The sequence below is a fragment of the Bos taurus genome, chromosome 16 (assembly GCF_002263795.3).
Source record: "Bos taurus isolate L1 Dominette 01449 registration number 42190680 breed Hereford chromosome 16, ARS-UCD2.0, whole genome shotgun sequence".
NCBI lineage: Eukaryota > Metazoa > Chordata > Mammalia > Artiodactyla > Bovidae > Bos > Bos taurus.
Window position 1 is genome coordinate 60,871,097 of NC_037343.1, and position 18,699 is coordinate 60,889,795.

General features: G+C 38.9%; 1 protein-coding gene across 3 annotated transcripts in view; it reads left to right on the forward strand.

The window, feature by feature from the left end:
* Positions 1 to 18,699, forward strand: part of TDRD5 (tudor domain containing 5) — an 86,388-nt gene that overhangs the window by 62,424 nt on the left and 5,265 nt on the right. For all 3 annotated transcript variants that reach the window (XM_024976874.2, XM_003587085.6, XM_059875814.1), the window contains exons 12-16: positions 6,152 to 6,352; positions 6,851 to 7,009; positions 11,176 to 11,340; positions 14,175 to 14,357; positions 15,171 to 15,314. In XM_024976874.2, the coding sequence (XP_024832642.1) occupies positions 6,152 to 6,352; positions 6,851 to 7,009; positions 11,176 to 11,340; positions 14,175 to 14,357; positions 15,171 to 15,314 (852 nt within the window). The remainder of the gene's footprint in view (positions 1 to 6,151; positions 6,353 to 6,850; positions 7,010 to 11,175; positions 11,341 to 14,174; positions 14,358 to 15,170; positions 15,315 to 18,699) is intronic.

Genomic DNA, 18,699 nt, shown 5'->3' on the forward strand with positions numbered 1-18,699 from the left:
GGAACAGCCCTCGTTTCTGTTCAACGTAATCAGAGACAGTGTCTTAAAAGAGGTGACATTTGCATGAAATTTTGAAGGAAGATTAGCATCATAACTGAACAAACAAGAAAGGCATTCCAGGCAAAGGAAGAGTAGCATGAAATATCTCAAATTTGAGGAATTTTAAGTGGTTCTGTTTGGCTATGTAATAGAGGATGAGCTGCAGTTGCTGCCGCTGCTGCTAAGCCACTTCAGTCGTGTCTGACTCTGTGCGGCCCCATAGACGGCAGCCTACCAGGCTCCCCCGTCCCTGGGATTCTCCAGGCAAGAACACTGGAGTGGGTTGCCATTTCCTTCTCCAATGCAGGAAAGTGAAAGTGCAGTCGCTCAGTCGTGTCCGACTCTTAGCGACTCCATGGACTGCAGCCCACCAGGCTCCTCTGTCCATGGGATTTTCCAGGCAAGAGTACTGGAGTGGGGTGCTGCAGTTGGTGCATGGCAAATGATGTCAGAGAAATAGGAGGCTAAGGTGGAGACCTGCAGCCATGTGCAGGAGTCTGGACATTGTCCTTTATTTTTAAAAAACGTTTTATTTTGTATTGGCGTATAGCTAGTTAACAAACAATGTTGTGATAGATCAGATGGACAGCAAAGGGATTCAGCCATACATATACATGTATCCATTCTCTCCCAAACTCCCGTCCCATCCAGGCTACCACATAACATTGAACAGAGTTCAATTATCTTAGGTTAGGTTGGATATCTGTTTTAAATATAGCAGTGTGTACATGCTGGATGCTGTCCTTTAGTTTCTGGGGAGCAACTAAAGAGAACTGCCACAAGCAGAAATAAATTTTTTAAAGAATTCTCTAGTGACATTGTTGTAGAAGATGTTTGGCATGGGATGGAACAGGAGCCATTTTCATCCATATAGATACATATGTTTGTGTAGTTGTAATTATGCACCCAGTTTTGTTTTTTTCCCCCTCAGAACTCTTAATTATACATACTGTACACATTTATTATCCCATATTGGTCTGTTTAAATAACTTAGCAGTAGCTTCCATTTGTGTTGTTGTTCAGTTGCTAAGTTGTGCCTCACTCTTTTTAACCCCAAGGACTGCAGCACACCAGGCTTCCCTGTCTTTCTCTATCTCCCAGAGTGTGCTCAGATTCATGTCCATTGAGTCGGTGATGCTATTTAACCATTTCATCCTCTGCCACCCTCTTCTCCTTTTGCTTTCAATATAGTATTAGAACCATCTGCTAATGAAATTGAAGTTTACAAATTTACTGTTTAGGAAACAAAACTATATTATTGAGGTAACATTGAGTTATAACATTATGTTTCATATGTACAACATTGTATTTCCACTTCTGTGTACATATATCCTACCACATACTCACTACCAAAAGTTTGTTTTCCATCAGATGACCCCACCCCCTTTACCCATTTTTGCCCACCCCCCTTCCTTCCCCTCTGATAACCATTACTCTGTTCTCCGTATGTACATATTTGTGTGTTTGTTTTGTTCATTATTTTTTGTTTGTTTGTCTAATAGTTTTTAAATACAAGAGTGAAATCATGTGATATATGTCTTTCTCCATCTGACTTATTTTACTTAGCATAAAATGGTCAAGTTCAATCCATGTTGTTGCAAATGGTAAGGTAACATCTTTTTTTTTTTTTAATAGCTGAGCAGTATTCCATTATATTTATATACCACATCTTCTTTATTCTTCTGTTGGTGGGCACTTCACTTGATTTATATCTTGGCTATTTAAATAATGCCAAAGAACGTGAAGGTGCAGATATATTTTCAGATTAGCGTTTTCATATTCTTTGGATAAATACCCAGAAGTGAGATAGCTGGATCATATAGTAGTTCTGTTCTTAAGTTTTTGAGGAATCTCCATACTGTCTCTGTCTATCTACCAATTTACATTCTCACCAGTACTGTATATGAGAGTTCCCTTTTCTCCACACCATTGCCAACACTTCTATTTCTTACCTTTTTGATAATCGCCATTCTTACAGGTGTAAGGTGCTGTCAAATTGTGGGTTTGATTTGCATTTCCATGATAATTAGTGCTGTTGAGCATCTTTCCATGTACCTGTTGGCCATTTGTGTATTGTCTTTGGAAAATGTCACTTCAATTTCTTTACCCATTTTCAAACCAGACTATTTTTGTTATTGTTGAGTTGTATGAGTTCTTTATATGTTTTGGATAAACCTCTTATCAGATATATCATTAGCAAAAATCTTTCTTCTCCTATTTGGTAGACAGTCTTGTTATATTGCTAGTTTCCTTTGCTGTGCAAAAGCTTTTTAGCTTGGTATAGTCCCTTTTATTTATTTTTGCTTTTGTTTTCCTTGCCTGTGGAGACATATCTAAGGAGATATTACTAAGACCAATGTCAAAGAGCATACTGCCTGTGTTTTCTTCTAGGAGCTTTATTTAGTCTCAGGTCTCACATTTAGTCTTGGGCTTCCCTGATAGCTCAGTTGATAAAGAATCTGCCTGCAATGCGGGAGACCTGGGTGGGATCCCTGGGTTGGGAAGATCCCCTGGAGAAGGGAAAGACTACCCACTCCAGTACTCTGGCCTGGAGAATTCCAGAACTATATAGTCCATAGGGTCACAAAGAGTCGGACACTACTGAGTGACTTTCACTTACGTTTACATCTTTAGCCATTTTGAGTTAATTTGTGTGTATGGTGTGAGATGGTGGTCTGTCCTCTAGTTGCAATATGTGGGCTTCTCGTTGCTTGGCTTCTCTTGTTGCGGAGCCTGGGCTCTAGGGTGCACAGGCTGCAGTGGCTGCAGCATGAAGGCTCAGTAGTTGTGACCCACAGACTTAGTTGCCCTTGCAGCATGTGGGATTTTCCAGGACAAGGGATCAAATCCACGTCCCCTGCATTGGCAGGTGGATTCTTAACCAGTGGACTACCAACAAAGTCCTGTTTGTTTCTTTTTTTCTTTTTTAGCGTTTCAATCTCTTTGGTGAAATATTCCTTCTGTTCATTAATTTTATTCATGAGCTCATTAACCTACCTTTCTCACTGCTCATTGAATTTCTTCACAACAGCTATTTTGAATTCTTTAACAGTTAAATTGAAGTATTCCATGACTTTGGTTTCTGGAGAATTGTCATTGTCTTTTTGTGATACAGTGTCGCTGTGAGTCTTGGTGGTGTTTGATGAAGTGTTCCTGAGCTGGTTTTGAATGACAGAGTAGGATTTCGGTTTCCTCCAGTAGGTGGCGCAATCATTTAAGTTTTTGGTTTTTTTACCTGAGCTGCCTCTGGTTGTCAGACACGACTGAGCAACTTTACTTTTACTTTTCACTTTCATGCATTGGAGAAGGAAATGGCAACCCACTGCAGTGCTCTTGCCTGGAGACTCCCAGGGACTGGGGAGCCTGGTGGGCTGCCGTCTATGGGGTTGCACAGAGTCAGACACGACTGAAGCGACTTAGCAGCAGCAGCAGCAGCCTCTGGTTGTATTTGAGAGTTGGCACTTTCCAGCCTCCACCTTCCCTGTAAGAGGTGTGGCTCCATGCATTGTTTGTCACTGCTTTTTGTGCCAGGGTCTTTGCTGACTTGCTTCTGCCATAGCTGCTGTTGTCATCTGGATTGTGGGCTCTTCCCTTGTGTCAGGGCTCCTCTTGAGACACAGGACCTGCTGTGGGGAGAGGTGATGAAGGGGGTGCAGGTGGGGTAGTGGGCTTCTCAGATGCTGGAGGGACAGGGTCCCAGGCCCCGCTGCCGCTCCCGCCTGCGGCCGTGGGTGCCAGGAACGGTCAGGTGGCCACAGTTGCGTGCACCGCCTTCCTTGTGGCTCCCAGGTTCTCTGCAGCTGTGTGTTCACTACCTCACCCAGAGGGCCAGGACTGCCAGCATGGACTCTGCAGTTCCCCCGCTTCTCTGTGCATTTCAGTCCATCTCCCTTTGGGTGTGCAGATGTGTGGAATTCTGCAGTGCCCTGTTGTGCTGGGCAGAAGTACGTTTTTTGAGTTGTGGCTGTTTCACTGGATATAGATTGAAGGAGCGAGGCAAAGGTAGTCTTTACTACTCTACCATGTTTCTGAAGTCTGAAAACCGTGTTCTTCAGTTTTAATATGTTTATGTGTCGATTTATTCTTATTTATCCTACTTTGTGGTTGATTGGAATTTTTATCTGTGCATTGTTACTTTTCGTTAAATCTGTCTAATTCTTAGCCATTGTCTCCTCAGTTACTGTCTTTTCCCTATATTCATATTTATAGCCCCCCTTCTGTTTCTCTCTTTTTGTAGAACCATAATTAAAAATATGTTAAACCTTCTCACTTTACCTGCCATATCTTTTAACCTCTGTTCTGTAATCTATATACATTTCTGTCTTCGGTGTTGCATTCTGGGTAATTTTTCTAAATTATCTTCCACTTTACTAATTTTTTAGAAATTTATTTTTTAATTGAAGGATAATTGCTTTACAGAATTTTGTTGTTTTCTGTCATACATCAAAATGAATCAGCCATAGTTGTTTATTTTTTATTTCTACCTAATCTGTTATTGAATACACCTATTAGGGTTTTGGGAGAAGGTAATGGCACCCCACTCCAGTACTCTTGCCTGGAAAATCCCATGGACAGAAGAGCCTGGTAGGCTGTAGTTCCATGGGGTCGCTAAAAGTCAGACACGACTGAGCGACTTCACTTTCACTTTTCACTTTCCTGCATTGGAGAAGGAAATGGCAACCCACTCCAGTGTTCTGGCCTGGAGAGTCCCAGGGACGGGGGAGCCTGGTGGGCTGCCGTCTATGGGGCTGCACAGAGTTGGACATGACTGAAGCAACTTAGCAGCAGCAGCGTTAGGGTTTTGAGACTTCCCTGGTGGCTCAGACGGTAAAGCATCTCTTTACAATGTGGGAGACCAGGGTTCAATCCCTGGATTGGGAAGATCTCCTAGAGAAGGAAATGGCAACCCACTCCAGTATTCTTGCCTGGAAAATCCCATAGACGGAGGAGCCTGGTAGGCCACAGTCCATGGGGTCGCAAAGAGTCGGACATGACTGAGCGACTTCATTTTCACTTTCATTAGGGTTTTACTTTTGGTTATTATTACTCTATTTTTACTTTCTAATTTCTAATTCTAATATTATTATTATTATATTTTTACTTTCTAAAAGTTCTCTTGATTCTTTAATTCTGCTAGATCGATTTTTAATAGATTGCAGATCTCTGCAGAAGCTTTCAAGTTAATTTCATTTTTTGTTTGTTTTTACGTGTAGTAAGTTTAGTTGTTTTGTAATTCATCTGGAAATTCAGATATCTAAAGTTTCTGAGGTTTTGTATTAGTTATATTGTATTTGTGATTTGTTGTCTCTTTATATACTTTTATCTTTGCCTATGTCCTGCTCATTGACTTTTAAAACATTTTTTGTAAAATTGGTTGGAATATAGATTGAGTTTGCCTGCCTCCAGAAAGATTTGCATTCTCTTCTGGCACGCACCTAGCAGTCTAGAACCATGTTAATCCAGATGAACAACGTGAAGATTTGTGTACCACCCAATTGGTGTGAAAATTGAGCTGCAAATCCATGTGAAGGCTAATTTATTTCTTTTTTTGCCTTATTCTGAGCATGTATCCCTAGGGACTCAACTTAATAAACTCCTCTCCACTCCCTATCATGGGTGGATACTGGCTTGAATTTCTGTCCTCTGACCTGTAACATCATTGAAACCGAAGTTCAGATTAGTCTGGATTAGCAGATAACCTTAAGACGAAAATAGTTCCCACTTTCCCTTTAATTTTGACCTGGTAATTTGTTACTCTTTTGTTCGTTCTCTGATGCTTTTTTGGACATGTTTTTAAAATATTTTATCTAAAATTTTTAGTTTCTGTGAGAGGGTTGGTCCAATAATCTAACTCAATCATTTCCAAACATGGAATTTTTTCATCACATTAAGATAAGTTTTCCCCATAATCCCATTTTCATCATTTTTCCTTTATTCTACCTTTTCTCATCCCCAAATCATAAATATCCTCAAATGTGTTATTCTGTTTTCATGGTTTGATTTTTCCACTAAAATCTTTAGTTCATTAGGAATTCACTTGTATTTGTGGTTTGGTTTTTATAATTGATGTTTGAATCTGTCATCTGAATCTCACATCTTGATTGTATTTCAGGAACATTGGACATCCAGAGCTGTTTTGCAGTTCCAGAAGTTGTGTGGCTTGAAGCCATTAGTAGGGGTAGTGGATGAATATGTAGATGGGATCCTGAACATTTTCCTGTGTGACACGTCCTCAAATGAAGATGTCTATTTCCACCATGTTTTGAGGACAGAGGGTCATGCTATTGTATGCCGAGAAAATGTCCCTTCTAAGGTGGAACAGTCTGAATGTATTTTGTAATGTATTTTGTTTAATCTCAACCCTTCAAGGTATAAGAGAATTTAATACAGAAGGTTATTTGATTGATTCTTTAAGAGACATCTGTGAGGTGCCTGGCTTACTGAGTGCACAGCACTTTCTTAATTTTCACATGACCACAGAAAATTACATTTGGCTTATTGTCCTTTAGAATGTGAGTGCTTTTATTTTAAATAATGGAGGATTCTGTCTTACTCCCAAGTAAGTATTTAATTCTCTGAAGTTTTCTTAGAGAAGAGCAACACTCTCTTATTTTCAAATTGATAATAGTGTCTACATCAACATTAATATTGGTGTTGATCATTTTTGTGGCTAGCAAGCACTATCAGTATGGGGAAAATTCTATTAAATTTTAGAAGGTAATACATTTCCATAACATTTGAGGATTATGAAGTGCTGTTTCCATTTTTTTCTGAGAAACTAAACTCTTCCTCCTCCTTTTTCTTATCCTAGGGTTTCAGAGACCTCAACCCTTTAGCTTTATACACTAAATCCAGTGTGACGCCTGAGGACATTGTCCTGAAAGAGCTGGGCTATCATTCCCAGCAGCACTATTTTAATGAAGACCGAGAGATCAGTCCACAATCAAAAGAGAGTGACTTATATACCCTGGTAAGAGGTTTTTACAAATACTGTCATATTCTTTTTATTATTGTTAATATTTAATGAGTACTTACTGTATGCCAGACACTATAAAAGGCACTTTTAATATATTATTTAATACTCATAAAATGCTTGTGAGGTAGTGCTTAGTTGCTCAGTCTTGTCCAACTCTTTGCAACCCCATGGACTGTATCCCACCAGGCTCCTCTGTCCATGCAGGTTCTCCAGGTGGGAATACTGAAGTGGGTTGCCATGGCCTCTTCCAGGGGATCTTTCCAACCCACGGATCAAACCCAGGTCTCCCGCATTGCAGGTGGATTCTTTACCATCTGAGCCACCACAAAAGCCCAAGAATACTGGAGTGGGTAGCCTATCTCTTCTCCAGAGGATCTTCCCGACCCAGGAATTGAACCAGGGTCACCTGCATTGCAGGCAGATTCTTTACCAGCTGAGCTACCAGGAAGTTGTAGTGACTATAATTAACCTTATTTTAGCAATGAGGAAACTGAGGCATTTGCAAACCTGGGGAAGTTTGGAAACTACACAGTAATCTCAACAGTTACCTTGTCTCTCATCATTTGCTGGTTTAAACCTTCATTTCAGCCATGCTTTTTCCTGCATAATTTCTCTCATATGCTGAATTCTGCTGCCACCTTGGTGCAGTTGTGACCTTACCTGCATGGATCCAAATGCTATTTTTTCTTCCCTCTACACACTTCAGATGTTTCTTGAAGTGTTCTCATTTCTAACTTTTTCTGTAAACCTTGTGGCAACTCCTACCCACAGTAATAACAATAATATTGTTATGTATTATTCCATACCACAGTTCAGTTGCTCAGTTGTGTCCAACTCTTTGCAACCCCATGGACTGCAGCACGCCAGGCTTTCCTGTCCATCACCAACTCCCAGAGTTTGCGGAAACTCATGTCCATTGAGTCAGTGATGCCACCCAACCATCTCATGCTCTGTCGTCCCCTTCTCCTCCTGCCTTTGATCTTTCCCAGCATCAGGGTCTTTTCAGTTCTTTGCATCAGGTGGCCAAAGTATTGGAGTTTCAGCTTCAGCATCAGTCCTTTCAATGAATATTCAGGACTGATCTCCTTTAGGATGGACTGGTTGGATCTCCTTGCAGTCCAAGGGACTCTCAAGAGTCTTCTTCAACACCACAGTTCAAAAGCATAGTTCTTGGGCACTCATCTTTCTTTATGATCCAACTCTCACATCCATACGTGACTACTGGAAAAACCATACCTTTGACTAGACGGACCTTTGTTGGCAAAGTCTCTGCTTTTTAATATGCTGTCTAGATTGGTCATAGCTTTTCTTCCAAGGAGCAAGTGTCTTTTAATTTCATGGCTGCAGTCCCCATCTGCAGTGATTTTGGAGCCCCCCAGAATAAAGTCTCTCACTGTTTCCACTGTTTCCCCATCTATTTGCCATGAAGTGATGGGACCAGATGCCAGGATCTTAGTTTTCTGAATGTGGAGTTTTAAGCCAAACTTTTCACTCTCCTTTCACTTTTATCAAGGGGCTCTTTAGTTCTTCTTCACTTTCTGTCATAAATGTAGTGTCATCTGCATATCTGAGGTTATTGATAGTTCTCCTGGAAATCTTTATTCCAGCTTGTGCTTCATCCAGTCCAGCATTTCTCATCATGTACTCTGCATATAAGTTAAATAAGCAGGGTGACAGTATACAGCCTGGACGAACTCCTTTCCTGATTTGAAACCAGTCTGTTGTTCCATGTCCAGTTCTAACTGTTGCTTGTTGACCTGCATACACATATCTCAGGAGGCAGGTCAGGTGGTCTGGTATTCCCATCTCTTTTCAGAATTTTCCACAGTTTGTTGTGATCCACACAGTCAGAGGCTTTGGCATAGTCAATAAAGCAGAAGTAGATGTTTTTCTGGAACTCTCTTGCTTTTTCGATGATCCAATGGATGTTAGCAATTTGATCTCTGGTTCTTCTACCTTTTCTAAAACCAGCTTGAACATCTGGAAGTTCACGGTTCACATACTGTTGAAGCCTAGCTTGGAGAATTTTGAGCATTACTTTGCTAGCATGTGAGATGAGTGCAATTGTGCGGTAGTTTGAGCATTCTTTGGCATTGCCTTTCTTTGGGATTGGGATGAAAACTGACCTTTTCCAGTCCTGTGGCCACTGCTGAGTTTTCCAAATTTGCTGGCATATTGAGTGCAGCACTTTCACAGCATCATCTTTCAGGATTTGAAATAGCTCAACTGGAATTCCATCACCTCCACTAGCTTTGTTGGTAGTGATGCTTCCTAAGGCCCACCTGACTTCAGACTCTAGGATGTCTGACTCTAGGTGAGTGATCACACCATCGTGATAAAAAGGTAACAGGGACACGTACTGTACTTGTGCTGTGTGGCAGGCGCTGTTTCAGTCCTTGCACGTACTAGTTAATTAATCTTCACAACCATTTTACCAGGTTATTTCTTTAAGATCCCCATTTTAGATATATGTAAAGTGATGCACATTAGTAAGTAATAAGTTAAATGACTTTTCAACAAATGAGCAAATAAATAGACATGTCTTCAAAGTCTCTCATAGTCCTCATGGCAATAAGTACTGAGCTAAAAATACAGGTTGGGCTCAGTTTGAGAGTCCCCAAATTTATTTTTTCTGGACATAACAAAGCTTTATTCTTTGAATAAAATATGAAAATATTGTTTTGTAAGTATGTTTTATATATATGACTTTTTAAATTATAGGGATAATGTTGTTTTGTTAGTGGACTTGCATTATTAGAAAAGATAAAAAGGAAAGGCTATTTTGCTCTACACCTGAAACTAACACAACATTGTAAATCAATTATATTTCAGTAAAATTGTTTTTCCAAAAGACCATTTGACTATTGGGAGATTAACCTACTCTGAAAAATGTGTATGAATGTTTATTGCTGCATGTTTAAAGCAGTATCAACATTTTAGATTTCATTTTAGTTTAAAGCTAGTTAAAATTAATTGGGCTTGTTTAACCTGTAAAACTTTCTGAAATCTGAATTTTTGTTAATTCTTATTACTTGATTAGAACAGTTATGTTTCCTGACTCTTAACTACTGAATTGAACTTTCAGCCTTAAAAGTTTTTAGAATATCTTATCATCACTGTGTTGATGTCTTTAAATAATCATAGTTCAGTCCTAAAAATGAAATAAGGACATCTTTTCTGCAGAGAGATAAGGCCTAAAGCTTCTCTCTTGTACCCCAGCCTGTATTTTAACATGCTATATACACGCATAAACCTACCTCTATACACCTTGTTGTTGTTCAGTCACGAAGTCGTATCCAATTCTTTTGTGACCCCATGGACTATAGCCCACCAGGCTCCTCTGTCCATGGGATTCTCCATGCAAGAATTCTGGAGTGGGTTGCCATTTCTTTCTCCAGGGGATCTTCCCAACCCAGGGATCAAACCCACGTCTCCTGCATTGGCAGACAGATTCTTTACCGCTGAGCCAGCAGGGAAGCCCCTCTATACACCTGATTCCCTCTAATCCTTGCTTTTCTTTTAGGCATCCTAACAGTTTGATTTATCTCCTTTATTACATGTTCTCAGACATCTTCCTTCTCCAGTATTATTTTGGTCAATGTGACATCTCTGTGTTGGCTCTACACTGAGGGTTGTGCTGTGATTATCTGATTGTGTATCTTCATGCTATATTTGAGTTCTTTTAGAGCTGGGCCCCTGTTGCATTCATCTTTATACCCACAGAGCTACCCTGTACACATTACATAATATGTACTCAATATTGTTAACCTCTGCGTGCATCCTCAGTCGTGTCTAACTCTTTGCGACCCAATGAACTGTAGCCACAGGCTTCTCTGTCCATGGGATTCTCCAGGCAAAAATACTGGAGTGGCTTACCATTTCCTCCTCCAGGGGATCTTCCTGACCCTGGGTTGAACCCATGTCTCTTATGTCTCCTGCATTGGCAGGCAGATTCTTTACCACTGCACCACCTGGGAAGCCCTTGGCCTGAACTAATTTAATGGGATGGGAATACCTAGGGTCAGTGCATAAAGTTAGAAAATAATGTTGCATATACATGAACCGTAGTGAAAAATTGCCCCCAGAATTTATAGGTGGGGGCAATTTTGGAAACAGCGTTACTATAGAAAATAAAATAATTTCTCTTTCTTATCTACTAGCAAGATATTAATGATGAAAAGACTTTCAGTCACCTTGGATCAGTCACCTCAGATGAGCCATTAAAGGATTCTAAATTAAATTCTTTGAAAATACAAGATAAGAGCTATGAAGAAGATCCAAAGTGGTCCATCCCAGAGCTAAAGGATCTGAAAGAAGAAAATGAGGTAGGAGAAGGGGATATAGCTTTTTAAAAATGTAATTAATAAATTAATAAGTGAAGGAGACTGAAGTAAAATAGCTCTTTATGCCCTATTCATTGTGGTGCCATCAGAGCATCTCCCACAGATGAATTGCAAATTCTTCAGTGATGACCAAGACCAAAGTTTCAGCAATGTAGCCTCAATCACAAAAAAGAAAAGCCAATATCTGACTTCTGGGCAATTTTGAAGAATTATACAGTGATGTAGAAAGTAGTATTGAGAAATTGTATTAGGAAGACCCATCAAGAAAAATGTTTGACAGCTCTCTTCAGAGGACATATTTTTAATCAAATGTCCATGGGCTCACAGCTTTTTTCTTTAAAAAAACAAACAAACAAAAACAGCCAAATGTTTATGTACACACAGCTTAGAGTTCCCCATAACCCCTTCCCCTTCATTTCCTATTTCACAGAGCAACGATTTTCATTTAACGTCTTCCTTTGGAATATGTCTCTATTTCTTTCATTAAATTGCATCCTTATATTGTTATTGCCTTATTTTTCAGTTTTAAGCATGTATGGCCTTCCCAGCATGAGAGATGAAGGTTTAGTTCTGTTTCATCTCTTGTCCCCCACCCCAGACAAAAATACCCTGTCTGTTCTCTCATCATCTTACTAATATATCGAACTTTCCATTAGATCACCATTCATTCAATATTTTGTTATTGTGACTCTGTAAATGCTATATACAGTCAAATAATACGTGATGTCAAGTTTTCCTTTCCTGCATAACTTTTATTTTCTCTGGTGTTAATACTTCTTTCCAAGTGAATATACAGTAAACAATTGACTTTGTACTCAGAGTACTGTCCTATCAATTTTAATACATGTATAGATTTATGTAACCACCACCATAGTCAGGATGCAGAATGGTTCCATCATCTGAAAAAACTCCCTAATGCTACTCCTTTATAATCACATCTCCCCAAATCCCTAATCCCCTAGCAAGCATTTATGTTTCCCGTCACCATAATTTTACCTTTTCAGGACTGTCAATTAAGTGGAATCATGTGATATGTAACTTCCCAATAGAAGCGTCTTTGATTCAGCATAGTACCTTCATTTAAATCATTGCATGTACCAGGAGTTCATTTCTGTTGATGATGAGTAGTATGGTATGGATGTACCACAGTTTGTATATCCATGCATCCATTGAAGACATTATGGTTATTTAATGTATGAATTGATCTTCTATATTTTGGTATGAATAGATCTTTTATAAATATTCATGTATAGGCATTTTAATAAACGTAATAAGAGTTGGATTGCTGGCTCATGTGGTAAATGTATGCCAGATTTTTCCAGACTGGCTGTACCGTTTTGTATTTCTGCCAGCAGTATATGAGTTCCAGTTGCTCCATATCTTATGAGCACTTGATATTGTCAGGAATTTTTAACCATTTTCATAGGTGTGCAGTAGTAGTATCACAGTGTGGTTTTAATCTGCATTTCCCTAATGACTGTGATATTGACCATCTTATCAGTGCTCATTTGCCATCCACGTGTATTTCTTGGTGAAATGCCTGTTAAAGTCTTTTGCCCATTTTTTGAATGATAGAATGAGTTGTTTGTTTTCTTACTTTTGGGTTTTTAGTATTCTTTATATGTTCTGGATAGCCCTTTGTCAGATTTGTGATTTTCAAATATTTTCTCCCACTTGTAGCTTCATTCTCTTAATGGTATCTTTCATATAGGAAAGGTTTTTAATCTTGAAAAAGTACATCAGTTTTTTTTTTATGTACTGTGTTTCAAAACATCTTGATTTAATTTTAGTATAAGGGGTGAGATTTAGGTTAAGGTTATTGGTTTTAGTGCTATTTGTTGGAAAGACTATGCTTTTTTTTTTTTTTTTTAGACTATGCTTTCTCTATTGAATTTTAAAATATTTTTTGATGTCATATCTTACATCTTTTTGTTTTAGGAATCTCTTAACTACTTATTGTAGATACAGACAATTTTACTTTCAACTTTCCTACTAGCTTTATAAGTAGTTGATCTGTTACCTTTACCATATGTTTGCTTTTACACATTGAGATTTTTCCTATAATTTTTATATGTCTAGTTGTGATCTTTTCTGCTTTAAGAAGTCACTTTAACATTTCTTGTAAAACTGATGCTGAACCCTTGTAGACTTTTTGATAATGGCCATTCTGACGAGTGTGATGCCTCACTGTAGTTTTGATTTGCGTTTCTCTAATAATGAGCAACGTTGAACATCTTTTCATGTGTTCATTAGCCATATGTCTTGTCTTTTTTGGAGAAATGTCTGTTTAGGTCTTCTGCCCACTTTTTGATGGGGTTGTTTGTTTTTCTGGTATTGAGCCTCATGAGCTGACATTAAATGAGTGGCTCTTGTTTTCATTCTCACTTTATACCCTCAATTCTAAAAAAACTTCATAGGAGTAGTTCCTGAATTTTTGCAGTATTTATGGTATAAGTTTGGGTTGCTTCTCAGATTTTCCTCCTAAAAGCTCAGGATTCCACTTTCTCAGGACTACTTAATAAGTTGTCCCTTGTTTGATTTCCTGTATCCAGAACATAGGTGATGTTTTCCCCTCTTATTTCTCTTTGACTGTAAGTTTATACCTTGAATCTATTTTATTTTGGTGCTGTGTCAGAAGGGGAGAACGTAATGAATTGTATATTGAAACTGCCATCTTTACCCAGAGTCAGGAAAAATTGTAAACCTAAATTTCAAAATGTATTCATATAGGAACAATAAATTAAAGTTTTTCTAATTAATTAAATTAATTAATTAATTTAGTTTTTCTAAATTAAATTTTTTTTCTCATCACTTAGGATGAGATCCCCACTGGAATGCCATACCTGGAGTCAGTAACCATAGGTGATGATATTTGGGATGAGAACTGGTTACCTTTGCAGGCTAAAATGGGAAAAGAAAGTGATGCTGCCTCCCACTTATTTACCTCAAGCCTTGGTGGAAAGAAACCATATCCATCATGTAAAGAAATACCACAGAAGGTTAGATCCTTGGGAAAACATAAAGAAAAATTACTGAAAAAGGAACTGTCAATGTAATTGTCCAAGCCTCAGAAAAGCTGTACATACTGCATTTCATGTGGATTTCTCAGACAGTGATTCAGAAGAATGCATTTCCTGGACCCTCCCTCCCTGCAAAGAAGACAGTGTTAGGGATGGAGACAGGATGAAATGGCAGAATAAACTGGACATATTGTGTCTATCTACCCTATCAGTTATTATGATTTTTGTTTTATCGTTGGCACCTAGTCAAGGTCTTAGAAACTAGAAATAGAGTGTTTTCCCTAATTTAATTTTTGTTGCGCTAACCTTATAATGTCTGAATCTGAGTGTATGTACTAATATTGGACCCTACAATTTGGCAAAACTAATACAATTATGTAAAGTTTAAAAATAAAATTAAATTAAAAATAAATAAATAAATTTTAATTAACTTCCCATTGGCTACCAGGAAGAAGATACATCAACACTTAAGTTTCTGCTTGTTATTTGTGCCATTTTAATACTGAATGATTATAAAAATCATCTAGCCATGAAAAATGTATTCAAGATGATACTGCAAACAGCACCATACTTATTTTTATGAGATCTGTGTATTCAGAGGAATTCAGTGTGTTGGGTATGGACCAGTAAAGCAAGAGGGAAAACTCACATTGATATTAGAAAGTTAATATCTTTTCTTGTTCAGTTAGTATACACTACCTCCTTGCCTTTACCTTGCCCAGGTTATCCTCCATAGGAATCACGTGGCACTGTATCTCCGTTTAGTGTTGCAGTATTTTTTTTTCTCTGTAGGATTGGTGTTTTTCTACACCCAAAGATATATGGGATGATTCATGGCAGCCTTCAGGCCTTGTGAATGGAATGAAAGTAGAAGTTCAAATACCAGAAGGACTGGGTGCTCAGGAAAAACATATTGACACCACCAGGATTCAAAAGGTAAGTGTCTAATGAGTATTACTGTGACAAGTTTTTTATGAGGAAGTGCTTTCAGTTTTAGAAGGTGAGATTCTGGTGAATGATCCCTCAGCATTTGGTAGACTACATATATGTAAAAATGTATGTTTATTTAAAAATTAATTTCTGTTATCTTACTGTAGTTATTCATCTCTCCAGAAGAAAATTCTGAGCCTAGAATTAGAAGATTGATTAAACATTAGGGATAGAGAAAAACAAGTATTTTCACTTAGCCATACATTTTAAGTTCTGTATCTGCCCAATCATCTAGGCTGGTTTTTTCTTTTTTGTTGCCTTAGTGGAAAGCACTAACCCTGGAATAAAATCCATTTGTTTTGTGTTTCTCAAATATTTTATGAGCATCCTGAAAATAGAAGGACAACTTGTGTGGATCATGAAATTTGGCTAATGGTCTCTGTACTTTTGTGCAGTACACTGAAAATGAAGGACTTCATGTCTAGACTTGTTAAAAAAGCAGAGTGGTGGACGATGAACCTTCTAAGTGATATATTTTCTGCAGAATGTGATTACTTTGCATGAGATTATTGATAAAGTATGCTGTATTACATAAAACAGTCTGTTCTGTAAATGTAGGTTTCTTAAAGCACAGATTTAGTTTTAAGATAAAGTTTTCTGTTTTGTTTATCCATGCATCAGCTGATGAACATTTGAGTTATTTCTGCTTTTCTGCTATTATGAATAATGCTGCTGTGACGTGTGTATGTGTTTCTACGTGGATGTATGTTTTCAGTTTTCTTAGGTATATACCCGAGAGTTGAATTACTAGGTTCTGTGGTAATAAATCTAGGCTCACTCCCCCCACCCCCAGTGGCTCAGCAGTAAAGAATACACCTGCAGTGTAGGAGACACAGGAGATATGGGTTTGATCCTGGGTTGGGAGGATCCCCTGGAGAGAGGAATGGCTACCTCCTCCAATATTCTTGCCTGGGAAATCCCATGGACAGAGGAGCCTGGTGGGCTACAGTCCATGGGGTCATGAAGAGTAGGTCATGACTGAAGCAACTAAGCGTGCACACGCGCGCACGCGTGCACACACACACACATACACAGACACACACGTGGTAACTCTATGTTTAGTATTTGGAGGAACTGCCAGACTGTTCCAAACAGTTGCACCATTTAATATTCCCACCAGCAATCTAAGAGTGTTCAAATTTGGTCCACATCTTTGCCAACACTTGTTGTTATCTAATTTTTTAAATTATAGCCATCCTAGTGGGCATGAAGTTTTATGTTATTGTGGTTTGGGGCTGTGCTTTTGATTACATATGTTAATGTTTTATAAATCATGAACATATTTCTTGGAAGTTGCCACTAACCTCTGGTTCCATAAGGGTATATTTTCAGACAATGGTGAAGGAGTTTTTCATTGATAACTATAGAGCGAGAATCTGGCAGAGCAATGCATCTTGAACTACAGTGTTCATAGTGATCACCTGAGAACCTTGTGAGACTGTAGATTCTGATTGAGCAGATCTGGGCTGGGGACTAAAGTTCTCCATGTCTTAAAAGCTTACAGGTGATGCTGATGCTGCTTGGTGGTGAATCACACTTTGAACAGCAGCGCTCTAAACTGCTCTTAACTTTTTACTTAGGTGCTTAAACTGACCACAGGTACTTGCTTTCATAGTGGCATACAAATTTAGTAGGCATTCATCTATGTTCTTTTCTTTTTTTCAGAGTGAAAAAGTGTCAGAATGCATCTTAAATGTGTTTAAGCAATTTGTCTTTCTTCAAAATCATATTTATCAGGAAAGGAAACAGATACAGCTTTTAGAAAACTATTTCTGATTTTGACTGAAGGGAATGGTAACCCACTCCAGTATTCTTGCCTGGAGAATTCCATGGATAGAGGAGCCTGGTGGGCTACAGTCCATGGGGTTGCAAAGAGTCGGACACAACTGAGCAATTAACACATACTTTCACACATTGCTAAAAATAGTCAGCAGGGCTTAGTGTAAAAACACTTGCCTGGGAATTCTATAATTTAGAGCTTAATCTTTACCACAAGTTTGAGCAAGTTCCCTTTTGGGGCCTTAGTGTATCCATCTGCAAAAACTGATTTTGACTAATGATCTTTCCAGCCATAAAAGCTTATCATATTAATGTTTACTTAATTATCATCGAAGCTTCATTTTAAGAGAGAATAAACTTAAAGGGTAACTAAAGCACACGTGTGAAATTGCATAAATTAAGCAAAAATTTGAATCCAGGTCTTTGCTTTCCTGAAGTAGCATATTATATGGTAAGGTAACTATGTGGACTTTAGGAGATTTCATTTTTGCTGCCCACAAAAAGAAGCACAGCCATTTGTATATAATGTAATTATATAAGCCATATCCTTGCCTGCCATGTTTAAAAATGAACAGGGTTTTTTGTCATGGAAGAGAAAAGGAAAGCCAGCTGATATTGAATGTCTTAACACACCAGTCTAAAGAATATATAAAGCTACATTTTCTATTCATATAATTTTTGTTTCAGTTTACTCTAGGCAGATCCCCAGACCCTAAGCCACTTATGTGGGTTTATTATGGCAGCTCCTAATGAGGCCCGAGAGTTGGTGATGGCCAGGGAGGCCTGGCGTGCTGTGATTCATGGGGTCGCAAAGAGTCAGACACGACTGAGCGACTGGACTGAACTGAAGGAGGCCCACCTAGTTGTATTAATGCCCGTTGCCGTCACTTTATCTTCTAATGCCAGTTAGAAGATAAATGCTCTGAGTCACCCTGGACTGTAACTATTTCAGCAATGCTCTGTAGGAAGATATAGGATCCATCGATTAAAACTTGGCACTTCATTCACTTTAGCCCAAATTGAGGCTTTGTTTGGGGATTCCATCTTTTCCTCTCAAACCTTGGTTCTTAGTATTCCGTTTTGTCATTTCTCCTGAGGAGCCTTCCTTTAAAGCCGTTGTGTTCTCCTAGCGTGTTGTTGATGCTGCAGACGCAGTTAATGCCTCCTCCACAGGCACCCAGAGGCCAGGTTCTGTTTCCCTAGCTGAGAACCATGAGCTCTTCAGGGACAGGGATCGTATCTACTGGAGGTGGTGTGATGGAGCAGAGAGTGCATAGGCAAGCCTGAGTTTGCATCTCTGCCTGTCCCTTACTGGTTGACACTGGATAACTTGCTCTGCCTCTTGCAAAAAGCATTCTGCTAAGTGAGAAAAGCCATAATACAGAAGACACAATGACACCTAAACTAGAAGAATGTTTTGATGTTTCAGTGAAGAAACATGTGCCAACTGCCCGGCACTGTGCCTGACACTGAGTGCTCAGTGCATGCTATTTCTCTCCGTTTCCTGCCATTTTCCCCTGGCTGTGCATAGCAGTCCTGAGTACCAGGTTTG